The sequence below is a fragment of the Corella eumyota genome, chromosome 2 (assembly GCF_963082875.1).
Source record: "Corella eumyota chromosome 2, kaCorEumy4.1, whole genome shotgun sequence".
Classification (NCBI taxonomy): domain Eukaryota; kingdom Metazoa; phylum Chordata; class Ascidiacea; order Phlebobranchia; family Corellidae; genus Corella; species Corella eumyota.
In genome coordinates this window covers 20,673,216-20,685,872 of record NC_137491.1, presented here as the reverse complement: position 1 = coordinate 20,685,872, position 12,657 = coordinate 20,673,216, and the positions used below count along the sequence as shown (strand labels likewise).

General features: G+C 30.7%; 2 protein-coding genes and 1 long non-coding RNA gene across 4 annotated transcripts; all 3 read left to right on the top strand.

The window, feature by feature from the left end:
* Window positions 1–2,197: 2,197 nt before the first annotated feature.
* Window positions 2,198–3,295, top strand: LOC145743550 (uncharacterized). Of its 2 annotated transcripts, none has more exons than XR_014281022.1 (4): window positions 2,198–2,308; window positions 2,394–2,435; window positions 2,831–2,945; window positions 3,066–3,295. It is a non-coding gene; the product is annotated as an uncharacterized LOC145743550 (long non-coding RNA). The 2 variants fall into 2 exon arrangements; XR_014281021.1 differs by having other exon boundaries at window positions 2,198–2,314.
* A 4,371-nt stretch (window positions 3,296–7,666) lies between these two features.
* LOC145743440 (uncharacterized) lies at window positions 7,667–8,948 on the top strand. The gene is made up of 4 exons (XM_082561398.1): window positions 7,667–8,010; window positions 8,090–8,131; window positions 8,198–8,312; window positions 8,432–8,948. Exons 1-4 carry the CDS (start codon window positions 7,893–7,895, stop codon window positions 8,499–8,501), a joined length of 345 nt encoding a protein of 114 aa, XP_082417524.1. The 5' UTR covers window positions 7,667–7,892; the 3' UTR covers window positions 8,502–8,948.
* Window positions 8,949–9,669: 721 nt separating this feature from the next.
* On the top strand, window positions 9,670–11,529 carry LOC145743150 (uncharacterized). Its single transcript, XM_082561056.1, has 4 exons — window positions 9,670–10,222; window positions 10,315–10,356; window positions 10,422–10,530; window positions 10,651–11,529. The coding sequence occupies exons 1-4, from the start codon at window positions 10,105–10,107 to the stop codon at window positions 10,727–10,729; spliced, it is 348 nt and encodes a 115-aa protein (XP_082417182.1). The 5' UTR covers window positions 9,670–10,104; the 3' UTR covers window positions 10,730–11,529.
* The last annotated feature ends 1,128 nt before the right edge of the window (window positions 11,530–12,657 follow it).

Genomic DNA, 12,657 nt, shown 5'->3' with positions numbered 1-12,657 from the left:
CCATTATAGCATGTTACAGCAAAAATATTTTTTTAAATTTTAGAATAAAACTCAAATAAATTAATTTTTCATTAGGGATTTTAGGTTTGAGTTGTTATTTAAACTATTTGACGTGAATAATTGCAACGTAACAATAGAAAACTATGACGTCATATTAAGAGAAGTATTTTACCATGCCATTGAAATTTATATATTCTACAGAAATACTATTCATATTTAACTTTATATTATTCCATTTGGCTTTTATTAAGCTTCTGTAAATGTTAAAATTCTAGCTTGTTAATTATCCTTATAGCCGTGACGACCCAAACAATTTTTTTGGACGAAACTAAATTCTTTTTTGGGGTGTTTTTAAACCACTAGACAATGGGTTTTCTAACCACTGGACAATGGGTTTTCTAACCACTGGACAATGGGTTTTCTAACCACTGGACAATGGGTTTTCTAACCACTAGACAATGGGTTTTCTAACCACTAGTCAGTGGGTTTCTGCTGTCAGTTGTCAGTTAGTGGCATCCTAGCAAGTTAAACCAAGTCGTTGGAAATTAAGTTTATTTTAATTTACTTTTGATCCATTGCTTCTGTAAACCTCGCGATATTTATATGTGGGCAAAAGGGGATTCAGCATTCGTTATGACGTCATACGCAAACTTTTGTTACCCAATAATCTACCACTGGAGATAATGATATGAAAACGAGTATATATAGTGGTATAAATATAAAATCGATTTTAAAGGATTTTTAAATTAAAACCAGTCTGCCAATTGTATAGAAATATGTCGTTTTTAAAATTTTAGGTTATCGGAAATATGTCAATTAGACGAATACCATTTCTTGTTTAAAGGTTTCCGGAGAAGTCAAATCTCAAGTGTGTTATCCATGCAAATTGCGTGGCAATGACGTGGGACTCCTGAAATAGTTTATTGATCAAAACTAACTTCTTTCTTCTAAGTGTTTTCAACAAATTGTAATAAGTAGGGTTCCTATTGCAGGGTGCAGTCAGTTGGCAAAATCTTTTTTATCAAGCTTAAAAAAATATTTAAACGTTAAATTTGGTATTGGTTAGTTGCAGTAAGGATATTCTTTATAACTTGCGTTATTGAAAATACGCAAACTTTTGTTACCCAATAATCTACCACAGGAGATAATGATACGAAAACGAGTATATAGTGGTATAAATATAAATATCGATGTTAAGGATTTTTAAACCAAAGTTAGTGTGCTATTTTCTATAGGAATACAATGCATATCTGGGTACTAGTAATGTAATGTAACTAAATCGCCATTTTACCCTTCTAAGGCCAAGTCCAATTCCGACAAATTTACTTTAATTTTAAATAAAATTCGACCCAAGTTTCAATGAATTGTTGTTTTAGAAAAAGTGACGATAATAAGTAGCCAAATTAGTTTGTTGGGCAAAACTAACTTCTTTCTCTTGGTGTTTTTCAACAACTTGTAATAAATAGGGTTTGCAGGGTGCTTTTAGTTTAAGTTTACTTGGACAATAAGTTTTGTATTTGATATTTTCAGTAAAAATTTTGTTTGTACCATTTGTTAATAATTTTTTTTTTAGACATTGTTAAGAATTATAATTTCTACATGTATATAAAACCTTTTTAAAAATAACAAAATTGTCAAATATATTCAGGGTAACTATGATTTTTATAGTTATTGCGAGTGCATTGTTAAATGAAGACAATTCTATAAATAATGCCACGAACGTGTAATTTGACAAAAATTTGTTACATAAGAGTTTTTAAAACTTTAAAGTTTTGTTGCCAACCCTTTAACTTATTTTGTTTTTAAATTTGCAGAATTTGATTTATTAGCGTATAAGGTGAATGTATAGAAATGTTGGGGTATTCCCCCGGTTTATAGCAACACATGAGATCGTGGGTTCAATCCCCACTGCTCTCATGCTGTAGCGTCCTTGAGTAAGGTGCTATAAACGGTATAAACTCCTGCTGAGCCAGCACTTAATCAGCAGCATAATTATTGGGCAATTATAATCTATGATATTACAAACTGCTACAGGCAACTCGAGACTAGGTCGGAGTAATAGTTGTTACTCTATCTTTAGGTCGCGCTTTTGACCTTCCCACATCAAGGATAAAGATATATACAAAAAAAAATGATGCAATTCTTAAGCCAATATTTATTTTAGCATAGTCAGTAAACAAAATTTATTTATTTTCTAGTTTAAAATAAGTGTCATAATTTTTTTGGTTCAAAAGTGTTTTGCAAAAATCTTTTTGTGTTGTAACATCAGTAAAAGGTAAAATGGCCGACAATACGGATCGTGCTGATGGTAAAAGTTAGTTTATAAACCATATTACTTTTTTAACTATTTGGTCACTAAACCTATATTTAATTTTATTATTGACTATTTTTAGATGCACAAGCAGCCCAACAACAGTCTAGCAGTCAGCACAAAGGTAAGTTAAACGTTATTTCAAATAACTTATTTCAAAAAAAAAATAAATAACAGCCGGCAGCGTGGTGTAGTGGTAAGAACACTTGCTACACCACACATGAGATCGTGGGTTCAATCCCCACTGCTATCATGCCGTAGTGCCCTTGAGTAAGGCGCTATAAACGGTATAAACTCCTGCTAAGCCAACACTTAATCAGCAGCATAGTTATCGGACAATCATAATCTATAATATTCCAAACTGCCGCAGCCAACTCGAGACTGGGTCGGAGTAACTGATGTTACTCTATGTTTAAGTCGCTCAGTCGACTTTCCCACATCGAGGATAAAGATGAATACAAAAAAAAACAAAAAAAAACTTCAAATTCATTGAAATTTCATTTATTACGTCATTATTAGGAACAATGTCAAATGCAAACATCACAATGAAAGGTGGTTCAATTTCTGGCAACTTTTTAAATAGAGATGTTAATATAAACAACTATACACCAACCAATCCTAATAAACCACAAGGGTTTGTATTTTTACATATAAAAAAACAAATGTTTCATGTAAAACTAGTTTAAGGAACTAACAATAGTGATAGTTCTGTCGTAAATGACGTCACAAACTAAACAAACTTTTCTATTGACAGACACGTGATGCAACCCACTCAGCCGGAAAAGACATCACAAGAATGTACTGAGGACAACATGCAGGGATAGAAGGAAGTAAACATAAAACTTGTTTTTTTTCGTTTTTTTTAAACCAATTTTTTTACTTTTTTTTTGAATAACATCAAATATGTCAGCAGTAAATACTTTTTTTCGAATAAAAAAGTTGTTGCTTTGTATATAAATACTCACTAAGGCATTTGTACATAAAACCTGGTCGTTAATCATGATATTTTCTTCAAAATAAACTGTTTGGTTTGCTAATATTTTAATTGTTAATAACTCTATTGTTTATAAGACAATCGTATTGTAAATCGATTGTTTTGTTGTCAACAAACAATTAAAAAGTTTTGTAGAATGTCAATATTTTGTTTATTAAAGGCGTTAATACGTCATAACATATTTTTACATGGGGATGAGAGATCAGAAGATGATTTTACTTAAAAACAAAAACTAAATTTCACCCGTTCTATTATAGGCATGAAACGTTTTTGAACAATTGTGTTGTTGCAAGTAGAAATAACACGATTTGATTTTAAAATGATTTTTCAAAGAATATTGTTGAGAATTACAATCCTTACATATATGTTAAACTTTTATTTTAGTAATTTTTTATTTTCATGCTGCATCACATGCAATTTTAAGGGTAAACATAAGGTTAAATAAGCATCTATTTCCATGTACTTCGTTCCAGTGTAAAAAAAGGGTTTAATTTTGTTTACTTTAATAGTTTAACGGCTAATTGATGCAGAAAGCACTCGCCTTTTAGAAGCGTTCATCTTAATGCAGTTCTTTCATTTGTTGATTGCCTTTATTTATTGAAGAAAAACCAGTTTTTTTAATTCTTTTAAGTCACCGTGGAATAAAACGCCTGGATAACTTTATTAATGCGGTCGTCGAGCATATGAGTTTTCCTGAAGGTTAACGACCTATAAAAACTGTAAAACTTTTTATATTACACAAATTATTTTAAATATTATTTCCTAAAACAAAAGCTGATATGTAGCGCTTTGGTACTCAAGCTTAGCCCTTGTTAATAATTTATTTACAAGTGGGACCAAGTTGTTTGAACTACTTTATACAAAGCCTAACTTTTGTTAATTTTAAAAATTCCAGGACTTGGATTTATGTGAAAATCAGCGACAGATTTTGTTATTGTTAAGTTAAATTGCCTAAAAGCTTTTCAAAAAAAATAACTGTCAGTAAGTTTATTATTTGTGAGAAGAATTTTATCTTTCTTTTTGTGAACAAATCTAAAATGAATCCTAACAACGACAATCGCTGCAACCAGTTTAAGTAGGACAACACACGTATACGTTTTTTTGTATATATCTTTATCCTCGATGTGAGAAAGTCGAATTTCACAACCTCAACATAGAGTGACCTAAGTTACTCCGACCCAGTCTCAAGTTGCCTGAGGCAGTTTGGAATATTATAGATTATAATTGACTGATAATTAAGCTGCTGATTGAGTGATGGCTCAGCAGAAGTTTATGTTGTTTATAGCGCCTTACTCAATAGCTTTAAAGCATCAGAGCAGTGGGGGCCTAATATTGGTGTAACAAGTGTTCTTACCACTACACCACGCTGCCGATGCTGCCAATATTTAAGTACGGTTTATTTCTTTAAGGTATATAAATTGACCAATTAAAATAGACGATTTGTTTTTTGTTATTATAACGTCATAAATTAAATTTTACAGACCGAATTATAGTGGAAATCGTCACAATTCAAATCAATATGGTAAGTTTAAACAAGCATTTACGTTTCTTTATTATTTTTTTAAATATTTTCTTTTTGTTTTATGACCACAGCTGAACCCTTTGATCCCTCGAAAAACGACCCACTAAAAGGGAATCCACCAAAAGGTGATCCACCCAAGAAATGATCCATCGGTATAAAATATTTTTAATTCAACTTTTTTCGACTTGTTGCCAAACAAAAGCAATTTATTATTAAGATGATAAAATCCAACTAATACAATATTGTTTAATATTTAGCAAAGTGGAATGGGTTTGAACTACTTCAATAATTAACAAAATTGTGTAAATAATGTCTTTAATAAGGAATAAACAAACGTTTATTGTTTCGAACAATCAACTAAAAATATTTAATAAACAAATTTTTAATTGTGTTCTATTTAATTAATGTTGCCGAGCAATTATTTGATATAAATAAAATTATTTAAAGCTAAAAAGTTTATTTATTTAGCATTCTACCCCAGCGTCTTATTTAAAATTTGAGACTACACAAAAATATTTAGCATTTGCTACGCTGAAATAAATATATACAAAAATCACTAACAATATAAAGTTAAATAACACAAGTAAAAGTCCATGAACGGAATGGTTACAATTTCTCTGCCACCTGGCATATCGTTAAACCTCGTATTGTAAAAGTGTTTTGCCATTATAGCATGTTACAGCAAAATATTTTTAAAGCTCTATATCTTAGAATAAACTTAAATAAATTAAATTTTTAGTTAAGGATTTTAAGTTTTGGATTGTTATTTAATGACGCGGATAATTGTAACGTAACAATAGAACTTTTTTTAAGTATGACGTCATATTAAGAAAAGTATTTTACCATGCCATTGATATATATTCTACAGAAATACTATTTGTATTTAACTAAGTAATATTCTATTTGGCATTTATTAAGCTTCTGTAAATGTTAAAATTCTAGCTTGTTAATTATCCTTATAGCCGTGACGACCAAAACAATTTTTTTGGGCGAAACTAAATTCTTTTTTTTGGGTTTTCTAACCACTAGACAGTGGGTTTTCTAACTACTAGACAGTGGGTTTTTTAACCACTAGACAGTGGGTTTTCTAACCATTAGACAGTGGGTTTTCTAACAACTAGACAGTGGGTTTTCTAACCACTAGACAGCGGGTTTTCTAACCACTAGACAGCGGGTTTTCTAACCACTAGACAGCGGGTTTTCTAACCACTAGACAGCGGGTTTTCTAACCACTAGACAGTGGGTTTTCTAACCACTAGACAATGGGTTTTCTAACCACTAGACAGTGGGTTCCTGCTGTCAGTTAGTGACATCCTAGCAAGTTAAACCAAGTCGTTGGAAATTAAGTTTATTTTTATTTTACTTCTGATCCATTGCTTCTGTAAACCTCGCGATATTTATATGTGGGCAAAAGGGAAATTTAACATTCGTTGTGACGTCATACGCAAACTTTTGTTACCCAATAATCTACCACAGGAGATAATGATACGAAAACGAGTATATAGTGGTATAAATATAAATATCGATGTTAAGGATTTTTAAACCAAAGTTAGTGTGCTATTTTCTATAGGAATACAATGCATATCTGGGTACTAGTAATGTAATGTAACTAAATCGCCATTCTACCCTGCTGAGGCCAAGTCCAATTTTGACAAATTTACTTAAATTTTTAAATAAAATTCGACCCAAGTTTTAAAAAAATGTTGTTTTATAAATTTTTAGTTTTCGGAAAATTGTCAATTAGGCGAATATTATTTTATGTTTTTAAGCTTCTACAGAAGTCAAAATTCTAGCTTGTTATTTATGCAAATAGCGTGACGACAATAAGTACCCAAAATAGTTTATTGGGCAAAACTAACGTCTTTCTTCGGGTGTTTTTTAACTAGCTGAAATACGTAGGGTTCCTATTGCAGGGTGCTTTAAGTTTAAAACGGTTAATTTTGCTTTTTATGTTAAGTTTGTTTTCTGCAAAAAAAATTTAAAAAAAAGTACAACAAACGGCTCAGAAAGGACAAAATAAGGTTATTTTCCTATGTCTGCCAGCATATGATCTTACGACGATGACGTCGTGCGTCACGTGACTTGCGAGCGTTGGGACTTTCCCTATCACTTTTAAATCCCGATATCTCATAACTACTTGACCAATTTTTAAAATAATGTTATCCTCGTGCAAGTTGGAAAAATTCCAACATAATTAAAAAAGAAACTCTGCGACCGAACCATCTATTTAAGTTTACTTGAACAAGAAGTTTTGTATTTGATATTTTCAGTAAAAATTTTGTTTGTACCATTTGTTAATAAAATATTTTTTTAAGCATTGTTAAGAATTATAATTCCTACATGTATATAAACCTTTTTAAAATAACAAATTTTTCAAATATATTCAGGGTAACTATGATTTTTTATAGTTATTGCGTGTGCATTGTTATATAAAGACAATATTATAAACAATAGCACATTTGTGTAATTTGGCACTGCCCATTGTTACGTAACAATAAAACATTTGTTACAACAAGGACATAAAAGTTTTTAAACCTTTAAAATTTTGTTGCGCAGTCTTTTTTTATTTTTTAAATTTGCTTTCTTTTTTTATTTTTTAAAATTAAATTTGCAGAATTTGATTTATTAGCGTATAAGGTAAATGTATAGAAATTTTAGGGTATTTCCCAGGTTCATAGCAACACATGAGGTCGTGGGTTTAATCCCCACTGCTCTCATGATGTAGCGCCCTTGAGTAAGGCGCTATAAACGGTATAAACTCCTGCTGAGCCAACACTTAATCAGCAGCATAATTATCGGGCAATTATAATCTATAATATTTCAAACTGCTAAAGGCAACCCGAGACTGGGTGGGGTAACTGATGTTATTTATGTTTAGGTCGCGTATTTAACCTTTTCACATCGAGGATAAAGATATATACAAAAAAAAAGCTGATAGTTTTATGCAATATTTAAGCCAATATTTATTTAAGCATAGTCGGTAAACAAAATTGTAATTATTTTCTGGTTTAAAAGTGTCATAATTTTGCCCAAAACTTTGTGTTGTAACATTAGTAAAAAGTAAAATGGCCGACAATAATGATCGACCAACTTATAAATTTAACAATCAAACAATGAAAGGAAATATATTGAACGCTAAGGTGAACCAATTTATTGTTGAGGGGACTGCTTCTGATGTTAAAGGTGGGTTTATTAACCATATTTCTTTTTTAACAATTTGGTCACTTAACCAATATTTAATTTTATTATTAAATATTTTTAGATGCACTAGCAGCCCAACAACAGTCCAGCAGTAACCACAAAGGTAAGTTAAACGTTATTTCAAATAACTTCAAATTTATTTAAATTATATTTATTACGTCATTATTAGGAACAATGCCAAATGCAAACATCACAATGGAAGGTGGTTCAATTTCTGGCAACTTTTTAAATGGATCTGTTAATGTAATTAACTATACACCAACCAATCCTAATAATCCACAAGGGTTTGTATTTTTACATAGAAAAAAACTAACGTTTCATGTAAAATTAGTTTAAGGAACAAACCATAGCGATAGTTCCGTCGTATATGACGTCACAGACTAAACAAATTGTCTATTGACAGACACGTGACGCAACCCGCTAAAACAGATAAGAGATCACACGAATGTAGTGATGACATCATGCAGGGATAGAAGAGAGAAAAAAAAACTTGCTTTTTTTGTTAAAATTTTAGGTCATCTTTACATCAATTTTTTTAAATTTTTTGGTAAAATTTCAGGACATTTTTAAACCTAATTTTTGTATTTTTCAAAATAACTTTAATGTAATTGAATAACACCAAAGATGTCAGCAGTAAATCCTTTTTTTGAATAAAAAAGTTGTTGCTTTGTTTATAAATGGTCACTAAGGCATTTGTACATAAAATCTGGTCGTTAATTATGCTATTTTCTTCAAAATGAACTGTTTGGTTTGCTAATAATTTAATTGTTTGAAAATAATTGGTAATAACTCCATTGTTCTTTTGACAATCGTATCGTTAGTCGATTGTTTTATTGTCAACAAACAATCAAACAGTTATGTAATTGTAAATATTTGTTTATTGCTTCACCTCCAAATTAATTGATTGGTTTCATTTATTTAAATCTACATTTTAAAATCTACATTTTTATTTCAGTATTTAATAAGTTTTAGTGATATTAGATGGATGAGAAAAAGGCGTTAATACGTCATTATATATTTTTACATGGGGGGTGAGAGATCAGAAGATGATTTTACTTAAAAAAAAAACTAATTTCACCCGTTCTATTAGGCATGAAACGTTTTTTTAAACAATTGTGTTGTTGCAAGTAGAAATAACACGATTTGATTTTAAAATGAATTTTTAAAGGATATTGTTGAGAATTACAATCTGTACATATATGTTAAACCTTTGGAAATAACATATTTGCAAATACATTTAGGGTAACTATGATTTTTCATAGTATTCGCGTGTTTATTGGCATATAAAGACAATACCATATATAAACAATAACACATTTGTGTAATTTGACACTGGCGATTGTTACGTAACAATAAAACATTTGTTACAATAAATAAATAAATACATAAAAGTCATTTAAAACCTTAAAGTTGTAATGTACAGCATTTAACTTATTTTGTTTTAAAATTTACGAAATTTTTGTATTAGCATACAAAAATAAACCTTAGAATTTTCGGGGTATTCCCCCAGGTTAAAATAACACGGGATTTTCCCACGGTTATTTTTGCGGGAAAAAACGGAACTTCGACTTGTGTTGTTGCGTCATAAGAACTAAGTGTATGTAGGAACTAGAATGATGAAATATTGTGATAATAGTAAAGTGAAAGTTGCTTTTAACTAACGCAAACATTACTTGTTTGTAGAAATTGCAGTAAATTAAGATTACGTAGAACAGAAATGCTATATAGCTACCAGTTCACAAGAGTTGTAACCGAAAAGAGGTCAATTAAAACACATTTATATAAGTATTGAAATACAGCTTTAACTCTTATGCTGTTTAAAAGATGCTTTTACCCTTCTATATAACAATATTTTATTTGTATAATGCCATTATTATATCACTTATGGTATTCAATATCAGCCAGACCGGAAACTGTCTACTGGTAAAGTTATTAGTGAAGCTGACAGTTTTATGCAATCTTTCTGTCAGAGTTTATTAAATATAAGTAACAAACAATATCTAATGATGTTTTTCGAATTCACAAGTTTATAAGTTGCCTAATTTTTAGTAGTAAAAACTGTAGTAAAAAGTTAAAATGTCGGATAATAATGATCGACCAACTTATGTTTTCAACAATGAAAAGATGGAGGGCAATATATTGAACGCTCAGGTGAACCAATTTAACGTTGAGGGGACTGCTGCTGATGTTAGAGGTGAGTTTATTAACATTAAATTACTTTTTTAACTATTTTGTCACCAAATTTATATTAAATTATATTTAATTTTATTACTTGAATACTTTTAGAGGCACAAAGAGCCCAACAACAGTCCAGCAGTCAGAACAGAGGTAAGGTTAACAATTAATTAAGTTTTTTTATATTATTTAAATTATATTTATTACGTCATTATTAGGAACAATGCCAAATGCAAACATCACAATGCAAAATGGAACAATTACTGGCAACATTTTAAATGGATCTGTTAATGTAATTAATTGGACACCAACCAAAAATCCACAAGGGTTCGTATTTTTATTTAGGAAAAAAATAACATTTCATGTAAAACTAGTTTAAGGAACTAACAATGGTTTCATGTTCAGTCGTAAATGACGTCACAGACTAAACAAATTGTCTATTGTTAGATATGTGACGCAACCCACTCAACCGGAAAAGAGATCGTACCAATGTAGTGACGACAACAGCAGGGATAGAAGAGAGTAGAAGAAAATTTGCCTTTTTTATATTTTTTGTTAAAATTTCAGGACATTTTTAAACCAAATTTTTGTACTTTTTCAAAATAACTTTAATGTAATTGAATAACACCAAATATGTCAGCAGTAAATCCTTTTTTCCTTAAAAAGTTGTTGCTTTGTTTATAAATGTTTAAGTCGCGCATTCGACTTTCCCACATCGAGGATAAAGATATATACAAAAAAAAAAAAAAAAAAAAAAAAAAAAGTGGTCACTAAGGCATTTGTACGTTAATTATAATATTTTCCTTAAAATGAACTGTTTGGTTTGCTAATATTTTAATTGTTTAAAATAATTGTTACTAACCCCATTGTTCCTTTGACAATCGTCTTGTAAATCGATTGTTTTATTTTTAACAAACAACTTATTATTATGATTTAACTCAGATTAATTGTAAAAAATATAAGTTGCCATTATTATATTTTCTTAAAGTTCAAGATGTTTTTCTAAATTGTGGTTGCCAAATTTTTATATTAACACTTGCCTTATATGGTATACGCTTATATGACCGAAAACCATTTAACTTAATAATATTGCCCAAAACTAAAATTTTGATTTTTCACCAAAATTCAAGTTAACATATTTTAAAATATTAATAATTCATTTTCCAAATAGTAGGGTTGGAGTAACCTGGGGTTAATAAAAATGTCACATTGTCGGTAAAATGGCGTTTTCGGGCATACGGTTTTCGGTCAAATGACAGTAATCTCTGTAACGGTAAATATTTGTTTATTGCTTTCACCTTTAAAATAAATTGTTTTTTTCATTTATGTAAGGCTACTAATTTTTAGTAATATTAGATGGGTTAGAAATAGGCGTTGTTACGTCATATGTCACGTGACTTAGTGTAATGTTATTGGTTGAGAAATACACCTCTGTAACTGAACCTAAAATAAAATCACCGTCAGACGGAAACGATTTTACGTGTGTACATGACGTCAGATATACATGACGTCATAGCAGGCCAGTAAACTCGAAACGTTAGACGAGTGATTTGTGTAGGGAGTAGGGATCCAGTCTCGAGTTGCCTGTGGCAGTTTGGGATATTATAGATTATAACTGCCCAATAATTATGCTGCTGATTAAGTGCTGGCTCAGCAAGAGTTTATACCGTTTATGGCGCCTTACTCAAGGACTCTACAGCATGAGATCAGTGGGGATTGAACTCATGACCTCATGTAGTGAGGTAAAGTGTTCTAACCACTACACCACACTGCTGGTATTTCTGTCTTTTATTTTGTTAAAATGCAAGCTATGTTTAATTACGTAAAATTACTCTTTATTAATACGCTACTAAATTGGGACTTTTCCGATATTGTTAGTGACGTCACACCAAATAGAAACAAACTGACGCGATCTCCGCGATCCAATTTTAAAATTAACGTCGATGAAAATATCAACAACTTCGTGTTTTTCTCCTCGAATAAAATGTCGCTCGTCATTTCGTTTATCCTCAATGTGACGCACAAATCTGATTCAGAGCTCGGGTTAAAGTTGCGCTTGTAAGATTCCTTTAAAACAAGGCTGGTGACAAACAAATAAGTGCCCGAATAAGGTGCCACAAATTTGTTACCATCGTAAGCTTGACCTTCGTTCAAGGTCACGTGATTGAACTCTAGAACACCACCTAGCGGTGGGGGAATTTGATCCGACGACAAAGTAGCTGAGAACGCGGCAAAGCTTTCTACAAAATATTTAATTTGGTTTAACTCTGTCTTTTAATTTAATTGATAATTTAATTACTTACCAATATTTTTCTCTAATTTACCACTTGATGTCGCTATTTTTCCTAATCTTTGATGGATTTGTTGTCTGAAGAACTCTTGAGAGTTTCCGATCTCGCGAATCAATTTCGAAAGTTCTCGAAACTTGGTTGTGTAATATCGATGATTGCTGGA